Below are 22,104 nucleotides of genomic sequence, written 5' to 3'. Positions count from 1 at the left end.
GGCTAAGAGCACTGGCTGCTTTTCCAGAGGACCTGAGTTCAATTCCCAGCACCTACAGGTGGCTCACGGTCATCTGGAGTGGGATCTGATGTCCTCTTCTCACAGAAAGTTGTACATGCAGATAGAGCACTCGTATACATAAAACAAATGAATCTTTAAAAAAAAAAAGTTAAAGTAAAGCTGGCTACTAAAAGCAAGGCCAGCTTAGATGGCTCAGCAGCTAAAAAGCACATGCACACACATGCACGCACACGCTATACTTTTTAAATAGGCCTAAAACCGTGATTATTTGGCTTTTGGCTACATTTGTTCTCCCACGATTCCGATGTTATTTGGCTTTTGGCTACATTTGTTCTCCCACGATTCCGATGTCCTAGTCAGTCAGTCTGCAGGATCTTTCCTAGAGATGTTCTTCAAAGGCCTTCAGTTCACCCAGCAGGTCCACAACAGGGCACCAGACCTGTCCTGGCCTCTCAAGCGTTCACGGCAGACTGTAGCCTCCTTTTTAGATTCAGAAACAATCCCTGGGAATTGAGTGCAGCAGTCTGTGGAAGATTTTTCTTGAATCAATTAGCAGTTTGGAAAGTTGCCATCCATTCAGGTTGCACTCAAACCGTTTTTTTTCCCTCCTCAAACCCCAAAACAAACTGCAGCCAGGACTTCAGTCCAGACTCACAATCTCGTCTTTTTCCCTCAGCCAACAATTTCTCTATGTAGATACCTCGGGTTTTTTTGTTGTTGTTGTTTTGTTTTTACAGAAAGACGAGGGACTCAATTCCTAGTTATTTCCAAGAAGACTCCAATTTTGCTAGCGTTTCCATGTCGTGGTTTTCATCTTGCTCACCACAGCCCAGGTTCTATGGGACTCACACCTTCCTTCCTATTAGCTGCAGGTGAGTGAACCTTCATTAGGCGCCCCCTCCGTCCGCACCTGAAGTTAGCTATCTTCATGCGCTTTGACTCTGAAGAAGGATTTAAAGAAAGCTCTGACATAGATTCTGGGCATATATCCAATTGAAAATAAAAGGTCACCCACTAGAATTGTGTGAATTGTACTTCATTAAAATAACAAATGGAGGCTTCCTGGATTGGTGGTGTTGTGGTCAAGCTCCTCAGGGATGGGTTCCCCTGAGTCACCCCACGAACAGGCCACGCGGGGCGGTCTCCGCTAGTACCTGCCGCCCCAGGGATACCTGACTCTCCCTGGTAGCACTCACAAAGGCACCAGTCCCGAGGCGACCTCAACTTTCCCGCCCTGAGGAAAGGCTTTTCCGCTCCACGCCCGCTTGCCTCCCCTTGCGCACCCGCGAGCCGCGATCCCGGGCCGCGGAAATGTGCGCCCGCCCTGCTGACGTCATCTCCCCGCCTTCTCGGCTCGCGCCTCCGTTCCCGGCCCGCCCCCTTTCCCGGCGTTCGTCGCGGCCGAGGCTCCTCGCCCTCTGATTTTGCTTCTCCCTTCAAGATGGCGAACACAATGAGCCGGCACAGCGCCGGTTGGCCCTGAGGTGACTGCGGAGAAGAACGGTCAGCGAGGTCCCGTCATCCCGACGCGAGAGCGTGCCCTGAGGAGGACGACGCTGCGGCCCGACTGTCAGCCGCCCTCCAGCTAGCCGCCAGCGCGGCGCCCGTACCGCTAGGGTTGGCCCTGAGCAGCCCGCCCGCTCGCTCGCCTCTCGGCCCCGCCCCGGCCCTGCGCCGCCGCGGCTGCCTCCAGCAGCAGCAGCCGCCGCCGCCATGAAGCTGACCGACAGCGTGCTGAGGAGCTTCCGCGTCGCCAAGGTGTTCCGCGAGAACTCGGACAAGATCAACTGCTTCGACTTCAGTCCCAATGGGGAGACGGTCATCTCCAGCAGCGACGATGACTCCATCGTGCTGTATGACTGCCAGGAGGGCAAGTGAGTGTGGCGGGGGCCGCGGGCCGGGCTCCGAGTGCCCCCTCCTCCCCTCCGTCGCTGGTCCCCGCCTGAGGCCCCCCAGCCTGTCGCTCACTCCGCCTCCATCCTGCGGTGCTGCAGGAGCTCTTTCCTTTCTCTAAGACGATGGTGGTCGTAGTAACACCAGCCTTGCTATTTGCATGTGTCTCCGGTTTCTCCCGAGCGCGCTTCCCGGTAGCTCGCCAAACCCCACCTTGACCTTGACCTTTAAACGCCGCGTCCGTGCTCCCGGCGACCAGAACGGCGTTTTCCGCCGCTCTCGACTGTCAGGAGGTGCGGCTCGGCTTTGAGCTCGGTGCAGAACCGTAGGAGCCGCTCTGCCCAGCAGCGGCGCCGGCTCTCTGTCCTCACCGCGGTGACCTGGATTCAGCCCTGGCACCGCGCCCGTCCCTGCCCCTCCGCTTCCCGCGCGGCCTTTCTGCCAGCAGTCCCCGCGAGATGCAGTTTTTAGCTGTCAGGATTTATCGATTGTGACTGTGTGAGCGTGCAGCCCTTTGCCTGTCCCGATGCCCACACTTGCTTACAGTTAACTTGTTAAACAGCCTCCCGGAAACTTTTCTTTGCCAGACTCATGCGAACTTGGCCGCCCCATTCTGGTCAGAATGTGAGCTCCCTTTAAAACAAAGAAAGCATTCTGAACAATTTAGTGTTTCCTTTTGCATTACAAAAGAAAAAAGTTTCCCCGGGTGTGGCGGCCTAGCCAGCAATCTCAGCTTTTGGGCGACAGAAACAGGCAGATTCTGAGTTCTGGGCTTCCTAGGCGAGACTCAAAGCAGTCCAAAAAACCCGCCAGTGTATGGTTTGCTTGGGATTAACAAAATTCTGGATCTGGTTATGGGAGTCACATATTGGAGAACTTCCGCGGACAAGGATACTACGATTATGTATCTTTGCTGAGCAGAGCACTTTGCCTTTTTCATAGCCTGAGTCGGGGGAGACATTGTCTGCCTAGTCTTACCCCTGTTTGAGTCCAAGTCCTTGATAAGCAGCGACCTCATTTGTAGCAGAAACTAGTTTTAGGCTAAATTTGATGTTCCTTGTCAACTTTAGCCAACATTTCCTAAGCAGATGTTTGGTTTAATTTAATAGCTACTGTTTTTAACATCATCTTGTTAAAGTTACCTATGATTTTGAAGCTGTTCCTTTTGTTTATTTTTTCAAATAACAGACAGTTTTCTTTTGGAACTTGCCTCTCTGAGTTCATCTAAAGTAAGGCTGTGTTGTAGACTGAGCTGTCTATGATGTTTTTCCTCACTGGGGCTATAACAAAGTATTATGTAACTGTCTCCGGACTGGCCTGCTGTGGGGAAGAGTTCCCTTCAGTGGTGGTCCTGGAGATGAGAGAATTGCTAGCTGCACAGATAGTTGTTTGAATTGATGTTCATTTTAGTGCATTGATTTTTTTTTTTACCCTGCTCTGACCAATCGAATTTGTTTGGAAGAGCTGGTAGAATTTAAAGTTGGGAGCTAGAAGTTATTTGAAGTTGGTTTGCTTGACATGTTTATAGTTCAGTACATAGATTAGAATCTTACCCCCAAAAGCTGAAATGGAAGTGCATATTCCTTATTGAAAGGAATAAAATGCTAAGACTGTAATATAGTTTATTCATGCATAAAACCTTTTACATGACTACAGACTTAATAGAAAGTTACAATGTTCCAAAGAACTTTCTTGCTCAGTGGTGCCTGTGATTCCAGCACTTGGGAGACTGGGGGTGGGAATATTGGAATGCAGCCTGAACTGAATAGCAAGAGCCTGTCTCAAAAAAAGAAAATAAGGAGCCGGAGAGATCCTTAAGAGTATGCTTGCTGCTCTTAAAGAGGATCTGGGGTCAGTTTCCAACTCCAGCTTGGAGGTTCACAATTATCTGTAACTCTAGTTCCAAGAGATCTGACCCGTGCTTCTAACTTCCCTGATACCAGGAACACATGTGATACACAGACATACTTACAGGCAAAGACCTATACATTATAAAAATAAAGTAAGTCTTTAAAGAAAAAAAAAACAAAAACAATACTTGTTAGAAAATATGTTTGAAAAGAGGATCCAGGAGCTAGAGAGATGGCTCAGATGGGTTAAGAGCACATGCTAATCTTGCAGAGAACCCACTTGGAAGCTCACAACTACATTCAACTTCAGTTCCAGGGGATCTGATACTCTCTTCTGACCTCCACAGATATTAGAAGTGCACAGCACGCACATATACAGATGCAGGCAAAACATTCGTATACATAAAATAGATCTAACAATGTATTTTAGAAGAATAATCCAACAATCTCAACATTTGGAACTCAGTGTGTGACCATAGTGCTGCTGGCTGGCTTCAAACAGCAATTCTCCTGCCTCAGCCGCCTATGTGCTAGGATTACAAGTCTGAGCCAATAATGTTTGGCTTAAAAGAATGTTTTCTTTTTACATTTTTCTTTTGTATCAAAAGTAGTTTTTCATACAATTTTTCTTTTTGTACATTTGTTATTGTGTGTGAGCTTGCTGTGTGGTATACATCAGAGGACAGCTTGAAGGATTTGGTGTTTTCCTTCCATCAAATGAGTCCTGGGGATTGAATTCAGGTGGGCCTGATGGCAGTTGTTTTTAGCCCAAAAGGAGATTTTGAGGATTTTTTTGTTGCTGTTGCTTTGTTTTTGTCCACTTAAACATAATGCAGTTCATCCCTTGAGTTATATTTCAACTTGAAAGAATATAAGGGAATATTGCGTGTGGTTGGCAATACAAATTATCTAAAACATTTTGATTTTTAAATTTTATTTTAATTATGTACACACACACACACACACACACACACAGTTTCATGTAACCCAGGCTACCTTCCAACTTTCGATGTATCCAAGACTGGCCTTAAACTCCTAATCCTTGGGGCTGGAGAGATGGCTCAGGTTAAGAGCACTGACTGCTCTTCCAGAGGTCCTGAGTTCAATTCCCAGCAACCACGTGATGGCTCACAACCATCTGTAATGAGATCTGGCGCCCTCTTCTGGTGTGTGGGAAGCAGAATGTTGTACACATAATAAATAAATAAAAAAAAAACACTCTAACCCTTCTCCAAGTGCTTGATTATAGATAGATGTTCACCACCCCACCCCACACACCACCTGGCTTTACTGTCATTTTCTTTGTTCATACTTTGCCTCCAGAATCATAGTTCTAAAGAAGGAGCTTGCCAAAATACTTGCAAAAAAAAAAGGTGCATGAAAAGACACATGCGATGGTAATTTAGGCTCTGACTTTCATAATAGAACTGAAATAAAGAAATAGTGTTCTTTCATTAAGAACAAATCTTAGTGTTTTTTAGATTTAAGACATATAGGCCTTATCTTAGTGGAACCAATCTTTTTTATACCACTTGCTTTACGCCTTTGTCTTTGTTTAGTTGCAGTGTTGAAGTTAGAATCCAGGACCCCATGCATGCTAGATAAGATTGAACCATATCCCTAGCCCTGTTTTCAATTTTAGATGGGCTGAAGTACTAGGATTTCTGATAAATGCAAAGTCATCAACCTTTTGTGTAGGTACATTCTCAACCTTACTTAATCATTAGTTACCCAACGCTCCAGACAGTAGATTGGATCTGGTAGTATTTTATTTCACAAAAGACAGACTTATAGGAAGTATACTTCAATTTGAAGAACTCTGTTTGGAATAGGTTTCATGAGACAGAAGGCCTCACCCTCAAATGCAAATGATTGACTTGTAAGCAGCCTGGATCACTTGATTGCTTAACCCACTAGTTCCAAAATAATTTTATATCGAGAAGGTAAACATTCTTCTGCATAAATTCAAATATTACTACAGGAGCTTGATTTCTTTTTCCTTTTTGTTTTTGAGACGGGTCTCATTTTGTAGTTTAAACTGGCCTTGAATTTGTTGTGATCCTCCTGCTGCAGCCTTTCAAATTCTGGCTGCAATTACAGATGTGAGCCACCATGTCTGATTTAAAATTCTTCTAGACATAAATGTAAAACATGTTAAAGGTTTTCTTATTTTCTGACCTGATTTCTTGTGGAGAATTCTAACATTCAAATTTTGTTTTCTAGAGGTATTTGGGTTTAAAAAAATTATAATTTAAGCAGCACATGTGATAAACATTTTGGTTTATCTGAATTTTTTTTTTTGTTTTTCTGAATTTTTTTTTTGGTTTTTCTGAATTTTTTTCATTTATGTATGAGTATTTTAACTGAATGTATGCTTTTATGCCAAGAGATGGCATCAGATCCCCCTAGAGATCTGTGAGCCACCATTTGGTTGCTGGGAATTGAACTCAGGACCTCTGGAAGAGCAAGCAGCCAGTGCTCTTAACTATTGAGCCATCTCTCCAGCCCCCTGAGACTCTTATTAAATCATCAAGGTTTGCATTAAGGGACTTTAACACATAGTTTGGAACTTTGGTGTTGGAGACACGTACTTTTACATAAAAGTAAAAGAAAAAGGAACTGGGCTGGAGAGATGCTCAGTGGTTAAGAGCACTCCACTCACTGGCTTGTCTTTCAGAGGACCCACATGGTCAATTCCCAGCACCCACATGGCAACTCACAACTGTATGTAACTTCAGTTGCAGAGGGTCTGATACCCTCATACAGACACACATGTAGGCAAAACACCAGTGTACATAAAATAAAAATAAATCATTTTAAAAAGAAAAGAAAAAGGAACCATGACTTAATTTTTCTGGAGAGAGTTAGATTTGCCTGTTTTCTAGAAGGCTCAGCCAGAACTTTGTACCTCCATATAGGGAAGTTGTGCATCTTCAAGAGTTAGTGATACTAGGAATATAACAGTGTTACATCTGGTTTCAATTTTGATAGATCATTGCCTTTAAGAAAGTGCTTTCTGCAAGGTGGTGGTAGAGTACACCTTTAGTCCCAGAACTCAGGAGGCAGAGGCAGGTGGGTCTCTTGAGTTCCAGGACAGCCAGGGCTGTTACACGGAGAAACCCTGTCTCAAAAAAAGAAAAAGAAAGTGCTTTCTGAATGAATTCTTAGGAAAATTTACTGACTTTTAGTTACTCTCATATCCCTCTGTTGTAAGTCATGATTTGTGATATTTTGTATACCTTTTTCTCAAATAAATAATAATCTCAGTTTACATTTGAAACCAGGTGTTGTGGCCCACTCTTGTAATTCTAGCGCTGGAGAAGCCCAGGCAGGAAAATCATGAGTTCAAGGCCATCAACTACCTAGGGCCTTGGAGGCTGTGTGAGATCCTGCCTCAACCCCCCCCCCTCTTTTGAATATTGTGTGGTAAAGAAATTGAATTTATACTCTATATTTACTTTTAGTTTCTAACTTGGACCTTGTGTTCACAAGTGAAAGACTATTATTGAAACAATTACACTCAAGAGATGGGTTTTTGTGGCTGGAGAGGTGGCTTGGTTGTGAAGAGTTTGACTACACTTACAGAAGACCTGAGTTGAGTCTCCTAATAATGCTTGTCCCTGCCGTATCCGTCAAGTGCTCCAGTGTTTGATGCTGGATTCTGATGGTTTCTGTTTTTCCCTCTGTTTGCTCATCAGACCAAAGAGAACCCTGTACAGTAAGAAGTATGGTGTGGACCTCATCAGATATACTCATGCAGCTAACACGGTCGTTTACAGCTCTAACAAAATAGACGGTAAGCAAGCCTTTTTAGGAGGTCAGTCATGGTTCCTTTGAAGTACTTGAGAATTTGCGCTTTGGTTATAGTTGATTTAAATATTTCCTCTAATGTTAGTAGTGCTGATTACGTACGTCTTTAGAAGTGAAATGATGCTGGAAGCGAGCCACTGCACTTTGGAAAGACTTGGAACAGAATATGAAAATGTCTGCTTTACAATGGGGAGTAGGAAAAGGAAAAGTAGGAAGTAACTAATTATATTTTATGATTTATACTCCTTGAAACTTGAAAGAATACTTAGAAAAAACGAAAGGAAGACATACTTGACACATAGCAATTAGTAAACTACTGGGCCTTTCCATTCAGAATGTTTATGTGGATTAAGCCAGGTATGACTGACATGTTACCTCTCTATCCCATCACTTGGGGGTCTGAGACTAGAAGGAAAGGCTAGCCTGGACTACGTAGTGAAACCTTATCTCCAAAAACTAAAAATAAAAAAAAGGCAGGTGGTTGGTATAAAGATAACTTACATTTCTAACTGAGGGAGAATAAAACAAAATTTGCAAATACTCTAAAGGCAAACTAGAAAGTTTGCCAGTGCATGAGATGAAAAGTAGTAGAAGCAGCCAGTTGGTGGTGTCACACGCCTTTAATTGCAGCACTCCTGCAGATCTCTGAGTTCAAGGACAGTGAGGACTGTTACACAGAGAAACCCTGTCTTTGGAGGAAAAATAGTAGAAGCATCCCAGCCCTCAGGGCAGTTTAGCATTTGTAGCTAGAACCTTTCTTAAAAACAACAAGCAAAAGGCCTTACAAATCATTCAACTGTGCTAGTTTAGGGGAAATTAGAAGAGTTTAGCTCTTCTATGGTCTATGTCAAAGAATAGTGTGATGATCTTTGTGGTCTTTGATTCCAGGATACCTTTTTTTTTAAGTAATTTTTTGAAGAGTTGAAACTTTCTTTTTAATAAATAGTCTTTGCTTTTGATTGATTTCCCATGGAATAAATTCCAAAATTGTCAAACTGTCTCAGTCGTTGAACTATCACATCTTATTTTAGCCTTATTGGTACTGGTTTACTGATTTGCTTTTTGCAGTAAGATTTCTTAGTACAGAGATAGTATCACTGTAATTCAGGTTGCCCTTGATCGATGATATTCCTGCTTCATACACCTGAGTATTGGAATTATGGGTCTGTGCCACTGTGGTAGGCACAGTTAGATTTATTTTTATTTATGTGTGTGGGTGTCTGCCAGTACCTTTGGGACAAAAGAGGGCATCGGGTTCCCATGTGTTGTGAGTGCTAGGAACTACATTCAGGTCTTCTGGAAGAGCAGCAAGCACTGAGCCATCATCTCTCTGGCATCTAGGTCTTTTTTCTTAAGGTTTATTTTTGATCAAGTGTGTATATGCATGGAAGTGCTGTGTGCACATGTGAATGCAGGTGCCCACAGAGACCAGAAGATGTCAGATCCCGGAGGTGGAATTACAGGTTGTTATTAACTGTCTGGCATGGGTTCTGGGGAACTGAGCTCAAGTGCTCTGCAAGTGCAGTATGTTCTCTTGGTCACAGAATAATTTCTTCTGCCTCCCTCCCTATTTTGAGACACACTTTCACTGTGTAGCCCTGTCTGTCCTGGTACTCTGTATATAGACCAGATTGACCTTAAACTCAAAGGAATCCTACTCAGTCCTAAGACTAAAGGCAAGCACCACCATGCCCGGCCATTCAGCAAGGATTACTTAAATTGCTATTTTAGTATGTCTCAAAGCAAATGAGCAGAAGTCTTTCTTTAATGAGACTTCTTTACCTAAACTTGATTTTTAGTACATATCTAATTTCATGTGTTTCAGAAGTAGTTTTCTAAATAGGCAATGCTGTTGATGCTTTTGGATAAGAATAATTACTAAGATCTTGAGGGTGGATGGTTGAATGGATGGATGGATGGTTAGTTATATCTAAATAACTGGTGTATTTCTTTTGTTGGGCTACTTTTCTGAGTGATTAAATGATTCTCCAAATATGGTACAAGATGAGGCAGGTGTGTGGCACTTATAGCTTTGCTGCCAGGCCTCTGCTGTGGGGATGTTGCCTTTCCTGCCTCGTGTGCGTCCTGCAGAGTTCCTCCAGTGCTTCGTTCTCTTTTGCCTGATTCCAGGCTGAGGTAGTAGTTTGTACAGTTTGAGGGTCTATGATACCACCCGGTACAGGAGATAACTGTACAGGCCACTGCCTTGCCAGGAACAGCGCACCAGCTACCAAGTGGGGTGGAGAAGATGGCAAAGCCCTGCTCGTCTCTAGGAGTCCAGGTAATGGGGAAGGGATCTCTTCTCTTAGGGCAGGTGAGTAGTTTCTAGCACTTGAATAACCAGAAATGCTTTATGGTTGTCATTTGAGAGACTTGGAGTTGTTCAAATAAGCCATGTTGAATTCTGTTATTGATCCTATAGAAAGGATTCCTTTTTCTCCCTCTTAGGGTAAATGCCCTTTTCTCAGACTGCATCCCTGCAAGCCAAGTGTGTACAGTAATCCAAGCATTTGGGAGCCTGAGGCTGGAGACTTGCTGTTAGTTTTGAGGCTAGCCTGGGCTATATAATGGGTTCCAAGCCAACATTGAGTATAGAATGAGACCCTGAAAAACAAAACAAACAACAACAACAAAACACCTTTATAAGCCACTTGATACTTTGGAGCTCTTGATTCTTTTCTCTTTGTTTTGTTTTTTGAGGCAGGGTTTCTCTGTGTAACATCACTGGCTGTCCTGAAATTCGCTTTATAGGCCATGCTGGCCAGGAACTCACAGGAATCCACCTGCCTCTGCCTCCAGAGTGCTGGGATTAAAGGTGTGCCGTCACACTTGCCTTGAACCTCTTATCTTCTGTTAGCCTTTATGATATGTTTTGTCCTTCCTGTATTTGGTGTCATGTTTATCATCTGTTTCTCAGCAACCACTTGTTTCTCTTCCTATTTTTTGTTTTTGTTTTCATTGACATTTCAGTTTGGTTTTTGAGACAGGGTTTCACTAACTGTACCATGCTAGGCAAGCACTATGCACTTGCCTAGTGCATACCCAACCTCACTTCATTCGCTGTCAACATACTCTCCTTTTTCTTTCTTTCCTTCTTTCTTTTTTAAATGTGTATGAGTGGTTTACTTGTATGTATATCTATGTATCACGTATGTGTCTGGTGCCCAGGGAGGTTAGAAGAGGATGTCAGATCCTGGAATACAGACAGTTGTGATCTACCATGTGGGTTCTGGGAATGGAAGCTAAGTTCTCTAAACGGCTGAGCCATCCCTCTAATCCCTATTGTTTACTTTTCTAGATAGAATTCTTTCTTTTCCTCTCTTTCTGTCTTTTCTTTGACAGATCTGATGTATAGATGCACTATTTTCAAATTCACTATATAGCCCTCTGATTTGCAGTCCTGATACTCAATGTATGATTTATCACTTTGCAGACACTAAAATTAGTCTATAGCTAGTGATTTTTTTTCCTTGCCAAAAAATATTTATATAGGATAGATAGAATTTTAAATTATGAAGAATCTAAAGATTGGTAGGAAAACAGTTATTTTTTTTTAAATGTAGTTTTCTCTGTGAGTCTCCCGCCCCTAACCCAGTGCTGCAGATTGGACTATTGAGATTCCCATACACTAGGCAAGCACATTACCATTGAATTGTACATCTGGGCCCCAAAATAGTGATATTAAATGTTGGTATAAATGCTGTGAGCTGAAAACTTGGCTTTTGAGTTGTATGAATCTGTATGTGTACTCTTTTTTTGAGAGAAAAGTTGTTCCTCTTTAGCTATCTGTAATTTGCTTAGGTAATAGGATGTAGTAAGTGCTTAGACTTTGTCTTTTCAAAAATGAAAATGCAACGTAAATTTCATTTAAATAGTAAAATGTCATCCCTTGTTTGTTTTCTTACAGATACTATTCGTTACTTGTCGTTGCATGACAACAAATACATCAGATATTTTCCTGGACACAGCAAAAGGTAAGACTCAGCAGTATATCCCTCAGGTGACTCAGAAAATAGAAGAGAAGGGAGATGTTTTCTTAGTGAATCCAGCTTTCCTTACTGCTGTTCAGCCTTCCTCTTCATCTTGTTAACTGAACTCAGTCACTTCTTGGTTTACTGAGGTTATAGAAGCAGAAGATGAGTTTCAGAGATAACTAACTACATGATTTACTAAAATTTTAAGTAAGGAGCCAGACGGTGGTGGTGTACACTTTCATCCAAACACTCAGGAGGTAGAGGCAGGGGGATCTCTGAGTTTGAGGACTTTCTGGAGTATGTAGTTTAGTGGCTGAGTACATGCTTAGCATGTATGTGGCTCTATATTCAGTTCTTCTTGCCAAAAATAAATATAATTAAGGAGAGGGTTAGATGTAGCTCAATGCAAGAGCATACTTTCCGTACAAGAATCCGTGTGTGTGCTTAACAAAAGAACTATATGCATTTATAAGACCTTCCACTACAGAGGCCAACATTTGAATTAGCTTCTGCATGTTCCTTATGATGTGAAGGAAGTTTTTTGTTGTTTGCTTTTTAAGACTTATTTATGTATTTTATGTATATGGTTGTTGTGTCTACATACATGTCTGCATTCCAGAAGAGAGCATCAGATCCCATGGGACTACAGGTGGTGTGCACTACCATGTGGGTGCCGGGAATTGAACCCAAGACCTCTGGAAGTGCAGCCAGTGTTCTTAACCACTGAGCCATCTCTCCATGGCGCCATTTGTAAATGGACTTTTATTTTTGTCTCACCTGCCAACTCCCAAATAACAATATAGAAACTTATTATTTATTATAAAAGCTCAGCCAGTAGCTTAGGCTTGTTACTAACTAGCTCTTACAACTTAAATTAACCCATTTTTATACATCTGCTTTTTGTCTCACGGCTTTATTACCTTTACTCTGTAATGCCTATGCAGCTTCCTTTCTGTCTGACTAGTGACGCCACCTTTCTTCTTCCCAGTAGTCTCTTCCCCCAAAAATCCTGTCTCGCTATTGGCCATTTAGTTTTTTAGTAAGCCAATCTGAGTGACACTTCTTCACAGTGTTTTTTTCTTTGTTCTGTCTGTCTGTCTCTTTGAGACAAGGTCTTACTATGTGGCCTTGAATGTCCTAGAGCCAGGTTGGGCTCAAACTCATAGAGATCTGCCTATCTGCCTCCCAAGTGCTGGGATTAAAGGCGTATATATTAATATAGATGGTAGAGTGCCCTGACAGGTATTAGGTCACTTTTGCTGAGATGTGTAAAAAGACATCTGTCTATTCACCCCAGAGTAGGAAACCAGTGATAGGCCAAAGAAATTATTCCACCCAAGTCTTAACTTTGTGAACCAGTAAGTTTTTATTCTAGTTGTTTATAGGAGCATGGGCAACTTAAATGGCAGCTATACCCATTTCTCTTCTCTTCCACGTAATTGTTAACTCTTTATATGTCCTTGGAAGGGATCAGGGTCTTTTGAGGGTTCCACAGTAGTAGTCACAGCTGCCCTGATTTCAAGAGGGCCACGTCATGCCTGAAGGATGACAGGAGAGATGACTGAGAGCTGCCTGTTGGAAGTGGTACTTCTGCTGGACATGGTGGAGCATGCCTTTAATCCTAACACTCAGGAGGCAGAGACAGGCAGATCTCTGTGAGTTCCAGGCCAGCCTGGTGGTGTACATAGCAAGCTCCAAGACAACTAGGACTACATAGAGAGACCCTATCTCAAAAAGCAGGGGAAAAACATGTGCTTCTGGCTGAGCATGGTGGTATGTCCTTGTAATTCTAGTGCTGTAGAAGCTGAGCTAGGAGAACGTTACAAATTGGAGGCCTGCTTGGATACATAGTAAATTAAAGGTCATCCTGGGATACATATTAATACCCTGTCTCAAACTTCTTCCCTCTAAGAGGGGAAATCAGTAAAGAAGTTGCACTTAGAAGCAGGCAGGGTATTTCTGTGCTGCTGAAGACAGAAAGTGTCAGTTACTGTGTAAGCCAAAGGATGGGCCTTTATTCACTTTGGCTCTAGCGTGTTGGCACAGTGTGAATTGGCAGGTAAGTTTCCTAGGGCCAGGGTTTTAGTTCTTATGTTCCCTGTACTTATCAGCACAGAGCTTTTTTTTTTTTTTTTTTTTTTTTTTAGGGTTTCTCTGTAGCTTTGGAGCCTGTCCTGGCACTAGACCAGGCTGGCCTCAACTCACAGAGATCCACCTGCCTCTGCCTGGGATTAAAGGCTTGCGCCACCACCGCCCGGCAAGTACAGAGCCTTTTGTATCAACTTAGACCTTGTGAACTTTTAAGCTAGACAGTGTGACAAAATGTGTGTCTATATACATTCTGCTCTCTGTTATATTGCTATGGCAACCTGGGCTACATGAAACCCTATCTCAAAATAAGAAACACAATTTCGTGATTGTATGTATGTATGTAGTTGAGCAAGCACTGCTACTATAATTCCAGAATATTTTCATCTCCCTGAGAGAAACTCTATACCTATTAGCAGCCAGTCATCTAAGAGCTATCTCTAGACATTTCGTATAAATGGTGTCAGATATCATGTGGCCTTTTGTGCTTGTCTTTTTTTCATGTAACATGATGTTTCCAAAGGTTGTCCCTGTTGTTATATGAATTAGCACTTGGTTTCTTTTTGTTCTCAAATAATATTGAGTCATGTTATATAGCTACCCCAATCCTGTTGATTTGTTAATTAGTGAGCATTTGGGTTATTCCCGTTCCAAATGCTACTGTAAAAATGTGTACATTTTAGTGTAGATATTTTCAGTTTGCTAAAGTATATATACCTAGGAATGGAATTTCTGAGTCTTTCCAGAAAATGTATGGTTGGTTTTTAGTTTTGATTTTTTGTGGTGGGGTCAGAGGATCAGACTTGGAACTGGCTTGGAACTCACTATATAGACCAGACTAGCATTGAACTCAGGTCCACCTGCCTCTCTCTACCTCTCAAGCACCACCACACCTGGCCTGAAAAGGGCTTTTGTAGAACACCTGTACCCCATATTTCATCAGTAGTGTATACAGGGGTTCTAATTTTCCACCATGCTCCTCTTCACCAGTACTGAGCGGTCCCTTTATGACAGCCATTGATGTTGTGAAATAGTATATCACTGTGCTTTTGATTGTCAATAGAATTACATATTTTGTTTTTAATACTACCACTGAACTGTATAGCTTCAGCTTGAGACCATGCTTTTTTTTTTTTAAATACAGAAGGTTTAGGTTGTTTTTTTTTTGTTTTTTGTTTTTTTTTACATTATACTATTGCTTTTGGTTGCCTCAGATAAGTTTGCGTGTGCTTCCTAAGATGGTAGTCTTGGGAAAACAGGTTATATGTAGGCAGGCAGAATGGTTTAGAGTTCACATCCAATTTTTACTCATATTTTGCTTCAACTCCTATTTATCTTGATACATTGCAGGGTGGTGGCCTTGTCCATGTCACCTGTGGATGACACTTTCATTTCTGGGTCTCTTGATAAGACCATTCGACTCTGGGATCTCCGGTCTCCTAACTGCCAGGTAATGGTACCTCACAGTTATATTTTTGAGCATTTTCTGTGGAAAGCATTATCAGCTCTCCCTCTCAGCTAAGGGAGACAACAGTGGTTCCATTTTGGGATCCCAGAGTCTTCTTAGGTGGCAGCAAAATCTTTTCTCAAATAAGCAGATCTCCTACTCCAGAGCAGATTGCATTATAATGTGGCTTAGTGCTTGAGCAACTGCCTAGACCCTTTAGCCTCAAGGGCTTTGTTTCTCTTTGAACTCTTTAATATTGTAGAGTTAAGGCTGATTGGAAATGCATCATAAAATGACTTTTTACATTTCAGTCAGTTTTGTTTCTTTTCTTCTAATGTTTTATAGGTAGCTGGGTGCAGTTCCTATTCCTTCCTTAATTTTCATGGAAAAAGTCCATGATTGAGTGGTGGACTCCTTCATTCATTAACTTATCTTCTTTTCTCTTAGGGTCTCATGCATCTACAGGGCAAACCAGTTTGTTCCTTTGATCCAGAAGGGTTAATTTTTGCTGCAGGTGTCAACTCAGAAATGGTCAAACTTTATGACCTTCGTTCTTTTGATAAGGTAAATCTTTGAGTCCTTGAGCTATATTAAGGTTGCAGAAAATTTAAGGGCAAGTTGGAGTGTGAGAACCTTTTTTAGGCCAGGCATGGTGGTACACACCTTTGATTCCAACTCTGCACTCCAGAGCAGATGCAGGTGGATCTCTATGAGGCCAACCTGGTCTACACAGTGAGACCCTGTCTAAAAACACAGCCTTTCTGTGGTGGAGGAGGCAAGTACTGGGTAACAGAGAGTGGCAGAGCTTGCCCACTTACAAAGAATCTAAATGGATAGAAAAGAAGTTCTACTCAAGGAAGTATTGATGTGTGTGGAGCCTGGGAACTGCTATTTTTGTGTTTTGCAGGGACCATTTGCAACCTTTAAGATGCAGTATGATCGGACTTGTGAGTGGACAGGACTTAAGTTCAGCAATGATGGCAAACTCATACTCATTTCTACCAATGGCAGCTTCATCCGTCTTATTGATGCATTCAAGGGTGTGGTGATGCACACATTTGGGGTGAGCTGACAGCTTTACTCATAAGGCCTGGGCTGGGCACGCTGTTAGCTGGATTGTGGAGATAATGGTTGTCATTGACTCAGTGATGGGACATGGGCTTATGTTTTCTTCCTGCACATGAACTTTACCTCCTTTGTATTGGAGTCGTTCACCTTTTACAAAATGCCCTAAGTTTGCTTTTCAAGTATAATTGTTAATAACAATAAACAGGGGTTTTTGTACCCTCCCCACTAAATATGGAGTTAGGGTTGGGAGTGTTTTATGTGGAATAGCAGTTACATTTGGTCTTGGTGACACTGCACATTCAAAGACCTTTGGTGGAAAGGGGCTTGTGTGTTGGGTTGGTGTTTCTATGCAGTTGTTTTTTATCACTGGCCCTATAATGAGAACCATTCTCTTTTGTTTCAGGGGTATGCTAACAGCAAAGCTGTTACGCTCGAAGCTTCATTTACTCCAGATTCACAATTTATTATGATTGGTGAGCTGATTTTATTTTCCTCATTATTCCTCTGTACTATGCACTTGTTTATGTTATCAAGCAAAGTAAAAAATGCTGTTCAATAGATGTTTTCAGATTCCTGTACAGCACCTTCAGACTTCGTAGTTCCCTTTACTGTGTATGCTAGCATACATGCAGTGCCATGTATGTGGAGGTCAGAGAACTTCTTTGGGGAGTCAGTTTTCTCCTTCCACCATTTGAGTTCCATTGGTTAGACTCATGTCACCAGACTTCCTGGCAGGCCACCTTTACCTTCTAAGCCTTCTCTCTGGCTTCGCTTGCTTGTTTGTTCATTTTTCTTTCTCCCCACCCCCCCCCATGGTCTTGTTTATATATAACCCTTCTAAACTTGAACTTGCTATATATATAGTCAGAGCTTACATTGGATTTCTGATTCTCCATCTCCCAATCGTCTCCAGGGTATGCCATCACACTGACATGGGTTCTTTATTGGAACTGGCAATGTGCTGGTTTTCCCTTCAAGGGCTTTAGAATTAAGCTCTTAAAAAAGCATGACTGTGTTGTATTGGTAACTTGTGTAATCTTCAGTAGTCTTGTTGGTGAGGTGTTGGCAGGCTAATGGTATTTATCCCCCTTTCTAGATGAGAATACAAAGGCATGAGGGGAAGATGGCAAAGGAATAGTAAAGCACCCCTGCATAGCTACTCCAATTGTTAACACTTGGGTGCTGTTACTGGAAGGCAGAGGAAGGAAAGTTAGGAGTTTGAGGCTGACTTGGGCTACGTACAGAATTCAAAATTATCTGAGCTATTTGACAAAACTAAGTCCCTAAAGAAAAAGGAACAATAATTAGGTCAAGATAATTCCCAGTGTCCTTCCGCCATTGTCCTCTCAGTTTCTGCTGAGGGATATGTCCTGAAACTTTCTAGATCTCAATCTATCTTGTTCTCATCTGTCTTGATTTGCTTCTTGAAGTGTTATTGTCTCCATCATTCTCTTTAGGTTCAGAAGATGGCAAGATCCATGTCTGGAATGGAGAGAGTGGTATAAAAGTAGCTGTATTGGATGGTAAACACACGGGTCCCATTACCTGTTTGCAGTTCAACCCCAAGTTCATGACCTTTGCCAGCGCCTGTTCCAACATGGTATGTAAACAATAAGAGATGTTTTCCATTATGATCCTTTGATTTGGGGTGTGGGTGCCTCAGGCAGCAAGCTGTGTTCCCATCCACATAGTACAAGTTCATGTTTCAGAAGTGGTGGCTTCCCTGTTGTACCACCACGTCATGATATACCTGACTAGGCTGGTCAGTAAGATGGGATTATCTGTGCTTTCTAAAGATTTGCAGAACAGTTTTTGCTCTGACCCTAGGTTTTAGGCCTAAGCTACTTAGGTTTTTTTTTTTTCTCCTTAAAATATTCTGACCTACATTTTATAGGTGCATTCTTTCAGGAGTTTTGAAACTAATTTAAGCTGAACATGTTGGTGCACACCTATAATCTAAACATTTGGAAGGACTTATGTAGTGAGTTCGAGATCATGTAAAACCAAAAAGTCACCTAGCCCTGAAAGGCAGCAAAACCATCTCATTCAAACCTTCTTCTCAGATTCTGGGAGGAAAGGGTATGATTGAGGCCACCTTGAGATTACCTGTAAGACCAGGTTACTCACAGGAGTGGATGTTGGAAGTAAACAGAACCAACTTTTAGAGTGTCTCTGGCTCCATAGAGACAATAGTTTGATCAGGAGAAAGGGCCACCAGACTAATTCTTCACACCACTGGGGTTGGGTACCTTGATGCTGTGAGGTGGGGAGGAACAACCTTCCATAGTGAGAAGCCTAGCTTTTTAAGAAGCTGATTTGTGTTTTCCTTCCAGGCCTTCTGGTTGCCCACCATTGATGACTGATCCTGACACTGCTCGGCTATTTGTACAGTGAGGGCGGCCAACAGGAAAGTCAGAGGTGACTGAGATGACAGAGGGATTGACTGGACTGGAGAACATCTTTCCACATGGCCTTCCCAGGGATGTGCTGTCCATCGCGCTAAAGAATTGCTTTGCTGAGCACCTTCCAAAGGACTCTTGGTGTTGCAGCTGCACCGAGCTCTTCAGAGGGTGATTACTTAGAAATAAGTTACAGTGGGGCCCTTGGGCCCCTTCAGTTTTGAATATATTTGCTGTTGAAGAGCCAGTGATGTCACCAATCTCCGCACATCCTTCTCCCACCCCAAAATGCATGGGAAGCCACAGTTCTGGTTTTGAGATGCTAGGGCAGCTCAGCACCCCTTGCCCTCACCCTGCATGTCTTGTTACTGGATCTCCCTGTGTAATTGTGGCATTATTCCACAACCATCATGTTTCGTAGGTGCCAAATATTTACAAAAATAAGTCTTCATATACCTTTGAGTCAAAGAAAGAAAGGGACAAATAGAGAAGGACCTTGTTTGTCAGGAGGCTTTACAGTATTCCTGTGGGGCAGGTCGTGGGCTTGGATGTTGGCTAACAAAAGGCCCAAGAGTATGAAAGGGAGGGAAGGGAGTAGTAGCAGGTAAATGTAAATTCTGAGAGCTGAGAGCTTTAGCCGCCTGGTGCAATTCCCCATCCAGACAGTCTCTCAGTCTTTTCGTGGGGATCCTACCGAGCTGGGCTTGTACAAAAGCAAGGTAGTAGTTTATTTTTGTACCTGAGTCACATCACGTTTTCCTGTGGGCCAGTATTGTGGAATGAGTCTGAGTTGTTTACACTGATGCCTTCCTTCCCTGCCCACCATAAATTGTGTACATAGTCAGCAGATGATATCCCTCTTCCCCAGCTCTTACCCAAGAGCTGGCTCTAGGCCTGTGTTATATGTTATATTTAGCCTTTTTATATATGACCCTTGATCTGTTTGTATTTGAGCACAGTGTGCGTGTCCACTTAAATACATTTGTGCAAACATGCACATAAGTATGTGATATGCCTACTATCTCTCTCTTCTAGCTTATCAAGAGTTCATCAGGAGAGGGAACCCTGCAGCTAAAAAAGACTATTTGTGGGTAGTGTTCGCCACAAGTGTTAGTCTTCTCTGTTAACCTTAGGGAGACAACATGAAGCAGAGCTTCTAGTGTTTGCTGTTCCATGGCAGCTAAGTAAGAGCCTTGGGATGACTCCCGTGCTCTTCAAGCCACACTTCGGGGCCCTCTCTACAGTGTTAGCATCTTTTTTGCCTGACTATGCTCTGTCTGCACCTGTATATGTGTGACAGTCACTTTTGCATGGCTTCTGTGCCTGGCTTGTGGCATTTGGGGACAGGGTGCTAGAGCCGCAGTGTTTAGTTTGTCAGGACTTCTCACCTGTTTGTCTACATCATTGCCCGTTCCTCTGAGAACAGGCTAGGACCAGACTGAGAAGAGCGCGACTGACCTTTTCTTCCCAGTATGTCCACAGCAAACATTTAGGCAAGCAGTACCCCTGCAGATCCAGAAATCAAGACCTAATCAGCTATGATTTGCCCATGAGTACCCAGCTGCTAGGTGTCAATCAGGCTATCACTGTTTCTGTTCAGGAGCAGACATAGACTTCAAATCACTAATGCTATTTTTTGAGCAATTACTTTTTGACTTGTTATTCCAACTGAAAAGGCGGCTATCTTCACTGAAGTCTTAAGTGTTGCTGAGCAGTCCTGCCTTTCCAGAGTGGACAGACTATAGGAACCAGGTGATCCGAGTTATTACTGCCTACCTTCAGAATCTGAGTCCATGTTTAGATAAACTGTTGAGAGCAAATATCTGTAACCATGGATTAGCAAGACTGCATAACCTGAAAGAGTTAAGAAAGAGCAGCCTGCCTGGCCGCAGGAAGACTGAGTTCAGGAGAATCCGAAGCTGAGGCACTGTGCTCTTGGAAGACATACTGCCTCACAGCCACTGCTGGGCCCTGTGGCAGCAGAGCTGAGTTCTGATTGGTAGGAGAAGATGCAACTGGAACTGATAATACTGTATGTTGTCACAGGGTAAGCAAGAGGGAGAAAGCAGAGTTGGCAGTTTGGGGGTATACCCCTGGGATATAGTAACTGTCCTCTGGAAAATCAGCCAGAGCCACTGCTCTGTGTGTGACAACTGACACTGTTCAACCACCAGCCACTGGGGTATTTTTTAATAAGTTGTTCCCCATTGTAACTGATAATAAACTGCTTATGAAGGAAAATTTGGGGATTTTTAAGAACCAATTTGCCACCCAAATGGTACCACTGTTAATCTTGATGTTAACGTTCTTCTAGATATCTCTGTGCATAGACTTTGATGTGTTTACATAGTTGTTATCCTACTGTATATACAATTTTATGTCCCTTTTGTACTTAACATAAACTTTTTTTTTTTTTGCCATGTTACCAGTCTTAAACAGAATTTTATGGCTTACAGTCTCTTGAGTTTCTGTGACATAATTTGCCTGCTTCACATCAGAAGGGATGCGCTGTTCGAGTGTTCTGGCTCAGGTGGCACTGCCTGCTGTGTTGTGTGAACTGTTGGGCTTCCTTCAGGCCTGTGAGCCACAGGAGCCCCTTGGGCCCATCCCTTAACCTCAGACTCCAATTAAATTACCACAGGGCCAGTAATGAATGACTGGAGGAGGTGAGCCTGACCAACCCTGTTCTTCAGAGACCTCCTCACTATCTGCCTTGCACTGTTTACCTCAAACTTTGACCAGATTGGCATCCTAGGGCCCTGATTGATGGAAAGTGATCATTGCATTTGGCAGGATCAGCTGGCTGCCTGGTGAGCCACCTGCTTGGGTAATACATTGGGAATCGTTGTCACTTGACCTGCTTTCTGCTTCCCTGACTGAACCAGAATAGGTAAAAGTCTGGCTTGCTACTTTGGAAGAAAATGGCTTGGTTTAGTTGACCAGGCTCTCCTACTGAGTCTACTCTAAAAGACCCCTCAAAGCCAGCAAGTATCCAGCAAGATGGATCAGTAACTGAAAGTCCTTACCACATAAGCATGACAACCTGAGTTCAGTCCCCAGATCGATCCCATGGGTTCAGTCCCCAGATCGATCCCATGGTAGAAGCCACTTCCTGAAACTTGTCCGTAAGATTGCCACACATCATGGCATGTGCACACAAAACTCACAAATGTAATGAAAGCCCACTGCGGCAGCTACTCCAACATCTTTGCTATGTAGAGACCTGATATGCCCAATCCCTTGTAGTGTGTGAACAAGAGGAACAGACATAGGTTGTGGGGGTGAGCTGGCTCAGCAGTTGGTGTGGGCAAGAGGCAGGCACAGGATGTTGCCTGCACTTTGCTGAGAGGATGTGGAGGGATGTACTAAAGAAAGAGGAAGCCAATTCAGCAGCCTTATACAGTGACACCAGCATCTGCCAGCTACCTGTCAGGCTCAGGGGGGGCAGTTGAGGGTCTGTTTATGTGTTACACAGGAAGTGGGAAATGCCAATATGTCTGTCTTGTCTTCCTTGGATAATATACAGGAAATGAAATCTAAGATGAGGAAATGGG

At 42.9% G+C, this 22,104-nt stretch overlaps 1 protein-coding gene across 1 annotated transcript; it reads left to right on the top strand.

Annotated features, from left to right (window-relative positions):
• Positions 1-1,444: 1,444 nt before the first annotated feature.
• Wdr82 (WD repeat domain 82) lies at positions 1,445-21,005 on the top strand. Its single transcript, XM_041676856.1, has 9 exons — positions 1,445-1,895; positions 7,463-7,560; positions 11,482-11,548; positions 14,987-15,086; positions 15,531-15,647; positions 15,991-16,146; positions 16,555-16,624; positions 17,609-17,751; positions 18,485-21,005. The coding sequence occupies exons 1-9, from the start codon at positions 1,735-1,737 to the stop codon at positions 18,512-18,514; spliced, it is 942 nt and encodes a 313-aa protein (XP_041532790.1). The 5' UTR covers positions 1,445-1,734; the 3' UTR covers positions 18,515-21,005.
• Positions 21,006-22,104: the final 1,099 nt, after the last annotated feature.

The sequence above is a fragment of the Microtus oregoni genome, unplaced genomic scaffold (assembly GCF_018167655.1).
Source record: "Microtus oregoni isolate MIOR12 unplaced genomic scaffold, Mior012 000028F_ref0000031, whole genome shotgun sequence".
Taxonomy (NCBI): domain Eukaryota; kingdom Metazoa; phylum Chordata; class Mammalia; order Rodentia; family Cricetidae; genus Microtus; species Microtus oregoni.
The sequence above is the reverse complement of the archived record's forward strand: the minus strand, read 5'-3'. Positions and strand labels throughout refer to the sequence as shown.